The sequence below is a fragment of the Macaca thibetana genome, chromosome 5 (assembly GCF_024542745.1).
Source record: "Macaca thibetana thibetana isolate TM-01 chromosome 5, ASM2454274v1, whole genome shotgun sequence".
Classification (NCBI taxonomy): domain Eukaryota; kingdom Metazoa; phylum Chordata; class Mammalia; order Primates; family Cercopithecidae; genus Macaca; species Macaca thibetana.
Window position 1 is genome coordinate 128,552,953 of NC_065582.1, and position 14,387 is coordinate 128,567,339.

At 42.4% G+C, this 14,387-nt stretch overlaps 1 protein-coding gene across 4 annotated transcripts in view; it reads left to right on the plus strand.

Moving 5' to 3' along the window:
- SHROOM3 (shroom family member 3) overlaps positions 1-14,387 on the plus strand; it is a 350,091-nt gene that overhangs the window by 48,588 nt on the left and 287,116 nt on the right. Inside the window, exon 1 of one of the 4 annotated variants that reach the window (XM_050790813.1) lies at positions 10,751-11,044. The exons of 2 other annotated variants lie outside the window; for them this stretch is intronic. In XM_050790813.1, the coding sequence (XP_050646770.1) occupies positions 10,982-11,044 (63 nt within the window). In that variant the 5' untranslated portion in view covers positions 10,751-10,981. Of the gene's footprint in view, positions 1-10,750; positions 11,045-14,387 lie in introns of those variants that run through there. One more of the 4 variants, XM_050790814.1, reaches the window with a different exon arrangement.

Here is a 14,387-nt window from a genome sequence, read left to right on the forward strand (position 1 = left end):
GAGTCGATGGGTGCAGCAAACCACCATGAAACATGTATATCTATGTAACAAACCTGCACCTTCTGCACATGTATCCTAGAACTTAAAGTATAATAATAATAAAAAGGAACAGATGATGTATGCAGAATGATATTTTTTTCTTTCTATAACCTTTAGTTGCAATTTCTATCAAGGCAGTGCTAAAGCTCATTATGAACAGGAAAGATAGAAAGATGACACAAAACAAAGCAAATTAAAAAATAGGTCTTGGCCAGATGTGGTGGTTCATGCCTGTCATCCCCGCACTTTGGGAGGCTGAGGCGGGAAGGATTGCTTGAGACCAGGAGTTCGAGATCAGCCTGGGCAACATAATGTGACCTCATCTCTTAAAAAAAAAAAAAAAATTGCCAGGCATGGTGTCTCACACCTGTAGTCCCAGCTACTTGGGAGGCTGAGCTGGGAGGATTGTTTGAGCCCAGGAGTTGGAGACTACGGTGAGCTATGGTTTCACCATTGCACTCTAGCCTGGGTTACAGCCTGAGACCCTGACTCTAAAACAAACAAACAAACAAAAGGTCTTATGAGAGCTGATTACAATTTAGCAGAAGCAGCCTTTTGACTTTCCCTTCTTTCTAATACCAGGGATTTTACTTAGATTGCAAAACCGTGGATGTGATGTGGCAACTTGGAGTCTCAATGCCTGTTAGCAAAAAAGTAAGAGGATTGTAATTACAATCTAAGCTTCGGAGCTCTGACATTTGAGAAAATGGATAGGGCCAGCCCTTTGTCTCCCTCTGCCCCCACCCGCTTCCCTCTCTGGGACCCAAGCTCTCTTGCTGCCCAGCCAAGCCTGTCGTCTTGAGAAGGCACTGAAGCCGCTGACTCTTTCTGCTTTGCCCACCAAAATATAACCACTCACAGTCTCTGTTCGGAGATGGAATCCAGTGAGATACCTGTAATACATTCACAGTAGATGTCAGATAATAGAAGAACTCACTCTTCTCAGATCACATGGGAAACACACAGTCATTGCCTTTCCATCCTGTTTAAACAATTCAGATTATCTCAGGATTCAGAAGCTGAGATGATAAATTAGGGGTCAGATGTCTCTTGCTCCCTCTCCCTTGTGTCCTCACCTTCCTGTCTCTCATTGATACTTACTGTCTGCAAATAACCTGGACTCTGGGTACTTTTTTTCATGTGAAAGGAAGGATTTTGAGCTCTTTTGGCTAAAGTTGATAAGAAGGATTAGAAAGTACCTTAGTTCCTAATTGAAGTTCTCTCCCTGTCTCTAAATACAAATAGAAAAACTCATGGAACATTTATGAGAGAAGAGTTACATGTTTAGTTGCTTAGAACATTTTATTTTAGAAATAAATATTTAGGGATACAGCCATTCATGGTGTTTTCATGAACTTATCCCTTATGAATGCATTTGATGTGTTCATTCACCTCTTTATAGAGGCTTTGATCCTTTTGCATAAAACAGGAAGTAGTAGCAGTGGCAGTATGGATTTGGGAGGGTGGAGTTAGCTTTGGCCAGGTGATCTCTGCACATCAGACTATTAAAGGCAGCGCCTTTACAGAATGTTGGCTGGGCTGTGACTCATGCTTTGCTTTGCACTCCCTAAAGAGGCTTTGTGCACCGCCTCTTTGTCCTTTCCCTAGTCATTTGAAAATAAATAGAAGAGAGAATAATGTGATCAGGGGCTCTAATTGTATTTATTGCTTATGTAGGGTTGTAGTAGATACAGGGATGTTTCTTTATTCTTTATGTCTTGCACATCTGAAATGTGTCATAATAATTAAATGATACTTTAAAAAACTAAACAGAACAAATAGTTTTGGGAATTAGTCCCACATAGTCATATGACTCATTTGCATAGATCCTAATATGGTCATAGCTTGGCCATTTCCATTTTTTCTGTTTTTCTACTTCTTAAACACAAGTGAAAATAATTTTATTTATTTTTTTTTTTTTGCCTTTTTCAATCTTGGATAGGACTAGTTGCTTCCCATCTTTTTTGAGATACAGAAAAAAATAAGTGCGTACTGCCATTTGCTTAAAGATTGTCAGTTTCCATCTCTGCAGGTCAGGAAGGAAGTGAATGCAATGTATTTGGTCAATAAGCACAGATATTTGCAATGCTAACCATCCCGATTTCAAAAACACAGAAAGTTGTATATTTAATTGAAAGTTCAGAAAGGCCAAACAGTAGATGACAGCTAATATAGTTTGAAAAGAATGTTTAAAATATGCAGACAAAAGATTATTTGCCTATAAACAAGATTGATAATTTATAATCACATGATGGATTGAATCTCTTTCATAAATATTTGAATAAGATGGGGTCAAGGCAGTAAAGTTGATCATGGAGCTTTACCTTGTCAATCCTCATGAGTGTTGGTGATACCTGTTGGGAATAAACCCTGTAGCCTGGCTGGCCAACTGATATCTATATCCCAATCCACTGGCACATCAATAATTTTTATAAAGTAAAAAGAAAAACAGGGAGAGGAAACTGTTTGATGGTGGAGGGACAAAGTGTCCCAGGAAAGAAAGCTACATGCTGGTGTCTTAGTGGCAGCCAGGACCACCCTCTGTGAACATGTAGTTTGTACTCTGCATGACTTCTGGGGCCATCATTCACATAGATTCCCAAAGGAATGAGGCTCTCTATAGTTGTACAATCTCAACCCTAGTGGTAATCATTTATTTGGCAATCTGGAAATGTTTCCAGAAGTATCCCTTGTGAAGGACAAAGGTCTACTGTGTATCTTGCATATTTCATTATTAACCCTGTAACTTGTGCTGAATAACTACTTAATATCTATTCAGTGCTAAAATAAGAGAAAAACAACTTTAAAAAAAACCTTTTTGAGATATAATTCACATATTATAAAATTCACCTGCCTATAGTATACAGTGATTTTTGGCATATTCCTGGAGTAGTGCAACTATCACCACGATCAATTTTGAAACATGTCATCACCACCCCACCCCCAGAAAAACAAACCTCATGCCCATTAACAGTCATTCTCTGTTCCTCCCTTGCCCCAGCTCCTGGCAACCACTTATCTACTTTTTGTCCCAACAGATTTGCTGATTCTGGACATTTCATGTAAATAGAATCATATACTGTGTGGTCTTTGGTGGCCAGCCTTTTGCACTTAGCATAGTGTTTTCAAGAATTATCCATGTTGAAGTAGCATATATCAGTACTTCATTTCTTTTTATTGCCAAGTTATATTCCATTGTATGGCTATACCACATTTTATTTATTCATTCATTAGTTGGTGGACATCTGAGTTGCTTCTACTATTTTTGGCTATTATGAATAGTGCTGTTGTGAATTTCATGTGCATTTGTTTGTGTGGACATAAGCTTTTAATTCTCTTGGGCATATATGTAGGAGTGAAATTGCTGTAGAGAAAGGCAATTTTAATTTAGAAATCTCTACATTATTAGCTTTTATATTTAAAGTCATCTTATTAATGGTATATATCTGGCTTGGCTGGTAATTCTGGGTCCTGCACCAAACCTCCACTCCGCAATCCCCATCCATGTTGTGAGCTGGTAGGTGAACCACAGAAAATTGAAATGTACTATACTGGGTTAGTCTCTTTGAACAGGGTCATACTTACATTGAATTCACTCTGATTTATTATTTTGCTACTGCACTTGGAACACAGACAGTATTCACTAAGAATTGGAACTATAGACTAGAAACAGAGGTTCCCTGTTTTCATTAGTCAACTCTCAAAGGATGGATGGAACCAATTTCAGACTATTCTAGGACTCTTGCTCTCTTAGATGCTTGCCATCCTTCTTCCTTTTGGCCTTTTTGCATTTCATTAGTGTCACTTACAGAGCTAAGAGAACACATATAGTTCAGCCAAAGTATTTTTATAGTCTTTAGGTGAAAAGAACTTTTAATATGTGTGTCATCTTGGTTTCTGTGTCCCTTGTAAATTATGTCATTTACTCTGAAACTATGAAGAAGCTACAGTTGACTTCCTTCCACCTAATCTTAGCTTCTAGTATTGTGCTATTGGAGTTATTATTGAGGATGATAAAAAGAGTGTATAGTATTGGAGGCAAATTGTTTAAGTGTGTAAATTATAACTTTTTTTTTTAAGGGGGGTCACTAAGAGGCTGAGAATAAGGACCATCAGAAAGATTTTTTTAAATAGACTATATTTTTAGCAACGTTACACATGGTTGTTGTGGTTATGACTTTGCAAAATAAATATCACCTTAGAATTGAGGTCCTAGAATTAATGGACTTTAGGCTGATTTTTAATGAGCCAAAGCTATTTAAACTGTACATGCATTAACAATTTTCTTAGTGGCATGTATACTTGAGTAGAAGGTTATAAAGAGTAGACAATGAGAATGATGCTGTTTGACTCTTAAAGGGAACATTGTTTCGTTGGAGAGGAATAAAATATGGACTTCTCTTTAAGCAAGGCAGTTTGCATTTCTGTTGGCCAGATTTCTCGAGAATGTGATGAAGCATTAGCTCCACCATTTCCAGCATCCTCCATTTAATTCTTCTTGGACTCTTTTCCACAGAATGAAATTGATTGATTCATGGCTGAGGGTTTGAAAAGAGAGCTTTGGGCAAAATGTTTAAGAAGTGTTCCAGGAAGCCATAAAGACTGTTGACAGGTGGCCAAGCCCAGGAAAAAAGCATTAGTAATAACAACAGCTCACCCTTACATAGCTCTTAATCATATGTCAGGCATTGCATTAAACACATTACATGTACTAACTCATGTGATTCTCACAACAATCCTATGAGGTCAGCTTGTTTTTATCCCCAATTTAGATGAGGGAATTAGGGCACAAATAGGTTAAGGCAATTGCTCAAGGTCACACAGCCACAGTGTGAGCCCAGGTGGTCTAGTTCCAGAGTAAGTACTAACCACTAAATGTGCAGATTACTAGAAACTTGGAGACACTCCAACTCCTGCCTATGGTGCCTAACCACGACTCTGGAGGAAGCAGGCAGGGCAACGCCCAGGTCCCTGCCAACACTTTGCCAAAATGAACTGGTGAACTGAGGCACTGTCATGACCTTTGCTGCCTGAATAATTTCAGAGGGCAAAGGAAGCCCAGTCATGTGAAATTGCTTTGTGGCTAGAAGATATCAACAGGCACAGATCTAGCTCATCTTTCAAGATGTGCGATTTCTTTTCTTAACAGAATGAGTGCTCCTGTATACAATATTGTCCTTTATGATGGCTGGTTCATAGAAACTGACAAAGAAGTCAAATTAAGATCAGCCTAATCTTAAAGATGAAAAAGTTAAGTCACAAGACCAAAGTAGAGTGAGAAGAAGGTAATTTGTGTGTCTGTTTAATCCCTGGCATGACCTTTAATCTCTGCTACTTAAAAATTACAGATGCAATCTTAACTGTGGCATAATGAAACAAAGACCACCAGGTCTTTTTTCTTTCTGCTTTTTGAAGTTGAGCAGATGTCAGATGAAGACAAATAAATACTGTTAACAGCTTCTGGAAGCATAAAGTGCTTTGAAAGAGTGAGTCAAGGCTCGAGCCAGGGTTTATGGCCTTAGAGCAAGTCGAGGTTTTCCTGATGACAAAATGAGGCCATAGGGTTTTGGAGGAAGCTTTCTTAAAGAATGAGCACAGCCAAAAATGGTGCTACACTTGGGACTCTCTTTCGTCAAGTAGGAAAAGACAAAGGACCTATTTATAAAATGGATATCAAGTAGCAGATTAGACAGGCATAGCTGTGTCACCAGTAGATGGTCGTAACTGCAAGTTGTCCAGGTTCTTGATGTTTTGAACAAAGAACTGGATAAAACACCCAGCAAAGCAAAGAAAGAATAAGGCAACAAAAGAACAAAAGCAGGGATTTATTGAAAACAAAAGTACACTCCACAGTGTGGGAGTGGGCTGAGCAGCAGCTCAAGGGCACGGATACAGAATCCTCTTGGGTCCAAATACTCCCTAGAAGTTTCCCATTGGCCACTTCATGCTCACTTCGTGTAAATGAAGTGGTAGCCCACAATCAGTCTGATTGGTTGCAGAAAGCCAACCAGAGGCTGAAGTGAAGTTACAAAGGTCACAGTCCTGTGCAAACATCTGGTTGGTTGCAAACAGCAACCAATCAGAGGCTAGAGTGAAGTTACAAAGGTATACTTCTATGCAAAGGAAGACTTAGCCCGCAATCAGTCTGATTGGTTGTGGACAGCAACCATTCAGAGGCTGGAGTGAAGTTACAAAGTTACAAATGAAGACTGGACAGGAAATCAATCTGATTTGTTGTGGACAGCCAGTTTCCCTTCTGACATGCAGAAAAGGCAGGGGGTTTGCAAAGGGAGTACTCTGCTCCTTTTGTTACTTAGGCATGAAAAGTTCGGGTTTTCCTTTCAATTTAGTTCTAGGAAGTTGGCGTGAAACAGCCTTAGGTTCCCTACCTCCAGACCCTATTCTCCTGCCTCAGTTGAATTGTATTTCAGCAACTGAAATCAGCTAATCGAGGACAGACACCTCATATATGTTACCCACCTACCCTTCCTAATACGTAGAATGCCTATATATAAAAATAACAATAGCAGGCCGGGCGCGGTGGCTCAAGCCTGTAATCCCAGCACTTTGGGAGGCCGAGACGGGTGGATCACGAAGTCAGGAGATCAAGACCATCCGGGCTAACACGGTGAAACCCCGTCTCTACTAAAAATACAAAAAATTAGCCGGGCGTGGTGGCGGGCGCTTGTAGTCCCAGCTACTCGGGAGGCTGAGGCAGGAGAATGGCGTAAACCCGGGAGGCGGAGCTTGCAGTGAGCTGAGATCCGGCCACTGTACTCCAGCCTGGGTGACAGAGCGAGACTCCTCTCAAAAAAAAAAAATAAATAAATAAATAAAAATAACAATAGCAAAAAACAATAATTACAACTTATTGACACCATGTGTGCCCTGTACTAGCATCACCTCCATTTTATGCGGGAAAGAACTGTGCTGGAGGGTGAAGTCACTAGCCCAATATTACACAAGTCTTTTAACTACAGAGTCAGCTTTCTCAACCACTGTGGCCCATTGGGGTTGGAATAAGGCTTTGGAATATCTTCTGGGGTTAACGGGGGAATTCTTGAAAGTTTTCTGAACAGGAAAGTCACAGAAAAGTGGTATCTCTGTTGGAAGGCAGGATGGTTTGGCAGCTTTTGAACTGTGGTCTGGCTGTGAGGTGATAAGGGTCTGAATTAATGTGCTCAATTAGAGTCAAAAGGAGAGGCAAGATGGAAGACTCCCTGAGAAGGAATGGGTGATCCTTGAGACATGGGCACTGACCAGATGTGAGAATTAGGGAAAAGAGAGAGTCAAAGATGAATCCAAGATCTCCAGAGTAGTGTTAGAATGCTTGTGCCATGAATAGAAATGGGAAAATAGGAGATTAAGCCAGTTTGGAAAGACTTCTTGGCCTGTGCTGGTGGCAGGGCACTGCCCCACAAAGTATACCGGTTAGTGGGAGATGTGGCAGCTCTTTCTTCGTTGTCAGAGCCTTTGTCTCACTACACAGAACCTTAAAATGCTGGATGCTTGCTTTCCCAGACTCCCTTGCATGTGACTGAGTTCTGGTCATGAGGCACAGGTGGATACTTACTGGAAAGATTTTTCTCTCTGATAATAAAAAGTCTAGCAAGAAAAACCTCTTCCTGCTTTGGATTTCAAATGCAAGGATACCATGATGTCATGCAGGGAGCTGCTGCAACCCTTTTGCAATCTTGAGGGACAGACCAGGAAAAATGAGGGGAAACTGACTCAGAGCCCTGACATTGGGGAGCCACTGAAACAACACCAGGACCATCTGCCTCTCTTATATGAAAAAAGCACCCCCCAACCCTGGTCAAGCCATTTTTAGATGAGTATTTTGTGATTTGCAGCCAGAGCATCCAAATTGATGCAGACTTTGTGCAGGTCACAGATAACCTTGATTCAAGCTTTGCTATGTTATCTATTTTGGATATTAATGTTGGAAAAACACCATGTGGGAAATGATCCTCACAATTGTCCACTGAAGCCTCCAAAATAGTAGGAGTTCCAGAGAGAGAGAAAGAATGCACTTTGGATACTATTTCTAGAAAATGAAGGCTTTTATTTTTTTAAAGATGGAGTCTCCCTCTGTCTCCCAGGCTGCAGTGCAGTGGCAGCGATCTCAGCTCACTGCAAGCTCCGCCTCCCGGGTTCACGCCATTCTCCTGCCTCAGCCTCCTGAGTAGCTGGGACTACAGGCCCCACCACGGCGCCCGGCTAATTTTTTTGTATTTTTAGTAGAGACCGGGTTTCATCGTGGTCTCGATCTCCTGACCTCGTGATCTGCCCGCCTTGGCCTCCCAAAGTGCTGGGATTAACAGGCGTGAGCCACAGCGCCCAGCGAAAATGAGGGCGTTTAAACAAAAGTCTGTAAAGGCCAAACAGCCTGGCCCAGATCTTAGGCCCACTTTGCTGCTAGGTGAGAGCCTCTGTTAGGTTTCAGTAGTGCAATGCAATGTGCTTCTCAAATGACAACGCACCGATTAGTAAAATTGAAACATTCCCAGAGCCCCTAGATACAAACTGGGTGAAAGAAGTATTTTCTTCTTTCAGAACTGCTGCTCTTTTCATTTGCTTCCTCCCACCGTCCTTGCCATTTACTAGTGTCTGCTGGCAGGAAGGCATGTTCAGCTCAGTGATGGATGTGCACTAACCAGAATTAGCCTGCTTTGTGGAGCTTTTGAATCAGAGCAAGTATGCTACTCTGAAGGGCTGAATGACTGGTCGATTGAAAAGTAATTGATTGCAGAATTTCAAAATGAGATTCAAAAGGTACATTACAAACTAGATTTCACAAAAACCAGCTTTCTTTGCCATGTTCTTCTTTTCGCTCATTTTATCCTTTTTAAGTTTACAAAATTATTTTAGAATTTAGTATCAACTTCACCATCTGATTCCTGAAGCTTGGTGTATTATATACATGCAGAGTTTATGATAAATCCTCATGAGAAGGAAAAACAAAACAAAACAAAAAAATACATATGCTACATAGATTCTAGTCCTGACTCTGCATTAATAACTGCTACTCAATCGGGCAAATTGTTTAACTTTTCTGAGCTCCCATTGTGGTTGATAAAATTGTTTGAATAAATCATGCATGAGATCCTATACACGGGAACTTAGACTTTCTGTGGTAAGACACAGATTCTCATATTCGACATGGTTTTGGGCTGGGGGTCTTCCCTATACTCCTCTCTGAGAAAACACTCCTGCAGACAGAGAGCAGGCAAAGAAGCCTCTTGCTAGAGGCATAATCTCAACAAAATTTTGTTTTGATCATGGGATTCTGGGTGGAGATGCTAGATAAAAGATGATGCAGCTAAGCACGGTGGCTCACGTCTGTAATCCTAGCACTTTGGGAGGCCGAGACAGGTGAATCACCTGAGGTCAGGAGTTCGAGACCAACCTGACCAACTTGGTGAAACCCCATCTCTACTAAAAATACAAAAAGTAGCTGGGCATGGTGGTGGGCACCTGTAATCTCAGCTACTCGGGAGACTGAGGCAGGAGAATCACTTGAACCCAAAAGGTGGAGGTTGCAGTGAGCCAAGATCATGCCACTGCACTCCAGCCTGGGCAGCAGCAAGAGCAAAACTCTATCTCACAAAAAAAAAAAAAAAAAAAAAAAAAAAAGATGCCTAGTTACATTTGAATTTCAAATAAACAAGAATTCCCAAACATTGTATGTGGTATATTTATACTAAAACATTATTCATTGTCTAGTTGAAATTTGACTTTAGCTGGGAGTCCTGTATTTGTATTGGCTAACTCTGGCAACCCTGATTCTGAGAGGAATAATCGATGGTAATGGCCTGAGCCTAAATTGCTCAGGATAAGCAAAGGAGGAGCTGCAGAGGATTCTTAGGTCTTGACAGATGACAGATCTGGTGTCCTGGGAGGGGCTGAGTAGGTTCAGCTAAAGTGAGGGGAGTGAAGGGACTAAGATACATATTAGGAGCCTGGCTAGGACAAGAACCCTCCCTCCTTTCTTCCTCACACATTTTTAAGTATCTCTTCTAACCACTTTCCTTTTATAACCCTTAATTAGCGTCAACGTAAAGTGAAAGTATTGGCCGAGTGCGGTGGCTCACGCCTGTAATCCCAACCTTTTGGGAGGCTGAGGTGGGCAGATCACGAGGTCAGGAGTTTGAGACCAGCCTGGCCAACATGGTGAAACCCTGTCTCTACTAAAAATACAAAAATTAGCCGGGCCTGGTGGCAGGCACCTGTAATCCCAGCTACTCAGAAGACTGAGGCAGGAGAATCGCTTGAAACTGGAAGGCGGAGGTTGCAGTCAGCTGAGTTTATGCCACTGCACTCCAGTTTGGGCAACAAGAGTGAAACTCAGAATCAAAATAGATAAATAAAGTGAAAATATTAACTTTCTATGATAGGCTGTCGTTTTGGCATCTTTTTACCATCCTTGTTCCTAATTTTGAAATGAGTGGGTGGGCCTTATTTTTCTCGTTCTCCCTGCTCATGGACCCCTCGCTAATTCAATTAATATCTGCTGGTGTGTGCCCCAGATTGATTTTTTTTTTTTGCCCTCTGTGGACTAGTTATTTCCCAACAGAAAAATGATTGTCAAATTTGTGAAATTCTTTTCTAAACTTCTGAACATTTTCAGGTTTTATTTATGCTCATCATTCAGGTGTTGGTACATTCTTCGCTCACATAGCACATCTTTAGGAAGTAAAAGAATTGCAGTAGGGTTTTACCCTGGTATGTAGTTGTATGGAGCACTTCAGAAACAGAGTCAACATTGTGCGCTACTAGTTTTGTTCCTGTTTGTCAAACAAGATCACTTAACACCTCTGCATTGGGTAACCGTGCTTTCCCGTGAAGCGAGAGGACTTCTGAGCTTGAGCAATGGAGGAGACCTCTCCCAGATGGTAAGTGTTTTAGGGCACAAGGTCATTATATTAAAAGTAGCAAGAGAATGAACGGGAATCAGACGGAACATACTGATACTGACACATGCGTGGCACAAGAAATTGCTGAGGTAGGTGCCTGATTGTAAGGGGATGTCCCCTCCAAATATTGGCAAGTTGAGAGCTGCCACAAAATCTGGTATTTTAGTTATTTATCCTGAGGGTGAGTAGTGGGAGGGAGCAGCTAATTTTTTTGTATTTTTCAGTAGAGACGGGGTTTCACCACGTTAGCCAGGATGGTCTCGATCTCCTGACCTCGTGATCTGCTCGCCTCGGCCTCCCAAAGTGCTGGGATTACAGGCGTGAGCCACCGTGCCCAACCTCAGTTAATTCTTATTTGTGGTGCCCTCTGTATGGTGCTTGCTGTGGTCCTTGTGTTGTAGCCTTTGATGTCCAATGTGCAAAATACAGAATTTGGCAAATAGAGGTCGTTTGTCAAGGTTGGTTCTAAAGGGGCTGCCTAAGTTTGTCATCTATGCAACGTAATTCAAAGGCCTGTTCTGTTAAAAAACAAACTCTTACCTACCTGACTTGAAATTTCTTCTACTTGAACCATGAGTGAATGCAGAACATTTACTCAGAACAGCTTTTTTCTATTTAGGCATGAAGGCTACTAAAAAGAAAATGATGGCCCCACCATCCAGGAACTTACAAAATTAAGCAGATGGTTAAAATGCGGTGTAACAAGAGGTGTGGTGATAGATCACACTGGGTTAGGAGCCTGCTGGAGGGGTACAGTACACTGAGGACTTCAGCAAAGAGAGAAGCCTGTAGACACAGGTAGATTGTAAGCGTGGACACTGTAAAAGCTGCTGTTGGTGCCATGCCCAGGTCCCCTTAACTGGATTGGTGTCCCCAGCTCTAAGCTGCTGTATTGGCTGCTGAGGCTCACAGCTGCACTCTCTTGTGGAAAATTGTGTTCTGCTGAAAGGAGCAAAAAATGAGGTTATGTACCTTCCCCCCAGGGATGGTCTAGAGCCTAGAGCCAATGACTGATCAACATGAAAGCACAAAAATCTGGCCTTCTTGCCTCAAAGTGGACAACTCTGTGTGCCCTTTCTGCTCCAGAGATCTGATGAGATCAGGTTGAGAACAGACTTCAGTTGGAACCACATTTTCACTTCTGTGCCTTCCTGCTTCCTTCATTGCCCTATAGGATTCTCCCAAGAACATCCCTCAATACATCACTCATAATGAATCTCTGTCTCTGATTCTGCTCCTAGGAAACCCCTGATAGCAGAGAAGCAGAAGTTGAGCTATCCTGGTGTTAAGGGCTCATTTTTCCTGATGTGGGGAGAGGGAATAGATGAAGTGGTTGAGAACATTGGTGAAGGTCTGATGTGAGGCATGTGAGCAATGTGGGGAATGGGAGCAGTGTTTGATATCAACTTAGGTGAGAGACTACCATTTGTGTATGGCACCAGTCTGTATTGTGGTATCATTTTCTTCAGCACTCAGCAGCCTGGGGTATAAAAACACAGACATAGATGACACAAGGTTGTAGTTCTGGCAGGTGGATGCCACAGGAAGTCAGGGAAGCAGGCACGATAAGAAAGGACTTGACAATAGGAAGGAATTGACTAGTTTGAGAGAAAATGGAGGTGTCAATGGACCAAAGCTGTTCATATGATGGAAGGATATGTGTGATGAGCAAAACACAGATGACATGTGTCAAGATTAGGAGGCTAGGCTAGTGTGTTCAGAGTTTGGAACAGGAGAACTTAAGATTTGAGGGTTAGAGTATTTCTGCCTAATGACAGGTCTAGGATATGTCACAGCACAAGTGCCTGAGTGAATTGGAGGGGATGCTTCTGGGGTGAGGAGGGCAGGGAACTGTAGTATTAGGGAGCTGGATGGGCCATCCTCCTGGACACTGCCAGCACTGAGCCGCAGTAGTGGCCCGAGGAATTCACACTGAACATGCAGCTGTTACCTGCCCCAAGTCCCAGAGATGCCATCACTTCCTGTGTCAGGCCTTTGTGGAGCAGGTGTCCCTAATGAAGGCAGTGGGCAAAGACAAATGATTTGGAGATATGGAATTTCCCAAAGACTCCCTTTTTTGGTGGTATAGAAACCAAACCACTTGTTAGCAAGTTAAATATTTCCCATCTTTCTGTTTTCATGCTGACGTAGGTGTTCTTGGACTCATTGACCCTCCTGGTAAATCTCCCAGTCAGGAGAACTCCACCCTTATTGGATCTTGCTCCATTATCCTCCTATGTGTTTTGACTTGCTGTCCTTATCTCCTAATCATCTCAGTGACCCAGGCATTGAAGAATGAAGAGCACCATGATATTGTAAGAGAAGCAGTTTGTTGTAGTAGACAGGGTCATGTTTTCCTTCTGCCTGGATTGTTCCCTATTCCCTTCATCATTCAGTTAATTCTTTTTTTTTTTTTTTTTTTTTTTTTTTGAGAGAGAGGGAGTCTCGCTCTGTCGCCCAGGCTGGAGTGCAGTGGCACGATCTCGGCTCACTGTAAGCTCCGCCTCCTGGGTTCACACCATTCTCCTGCCCCAGCCTCCCGAGTAACTGGGACTACAGGTGTCCGCCACCACGCCCGACTAATTTTTTTGTGTTTTTTAGTAGAGACGGGGTTTCACCGTGTTAGCCAGGATGGTCTTGATCTCCTGACCTCATGATCTGCCCGCCTCGGCCTCCCAAAGTGCTGGGATTACAGGCGTGAGCCACTGTGCCCAACCTCAGTTACTCATCCTTTCCATTTGACTTAAATGTCTCTGTCTGTTCTCCCCAGAGTATTTCAGAGTCCATTCCTGTATTATATACTCTCAAAGCACCTCATTCCCCTTTGTGACTCTTATCACAATTGTAATTAAACATACAAAAATTATTTCATTGCTTAAGGTCTATTTGACTTGATGGCACGTAACCTTTATAAGGATAAGGGCTGTCTGTGTTATCCCTAGCTGCTGGCATGGTGCCTTACATAAAGAATGTGCTCAGGCCGGGCGCGGTGGCTCAAGCCTGTAATCCCAGCACTTTGGGAGGCCGAGGTGGGCGGATCACAAGGTCAGGAGATCGAGACCACAGTGAAACCCCGTCTCTACTAAAAATACAAAAAATTAGCCGGGCGCGGTGGCGGGCGCCTGTAGTCCCAGCTACTCAGGAGGCTGAGGCAGGAGAATGGCGTGAACCCAGGAGGCGGAGCTTGCAGTGAGCCGAGATCGCGCCACTGCACTCCAGCCTGGGCAACAGCGTGAGACTCCGTCTCAAAAAAAAAAAAAAAAAAAAAAAAGAATGTGCTCAATAAATATTTGTAGAACAAGTAAGAGATGTATATGGAACTGAGAGTCCATTTCTGTTTTAAGACATGTTTCTACTTAGCTGTGTGATCTTGGACAAGTCACTTCAGCTCTTTGAGCAAAATGCCTTCTTACTCACTTTAACATTGTATGA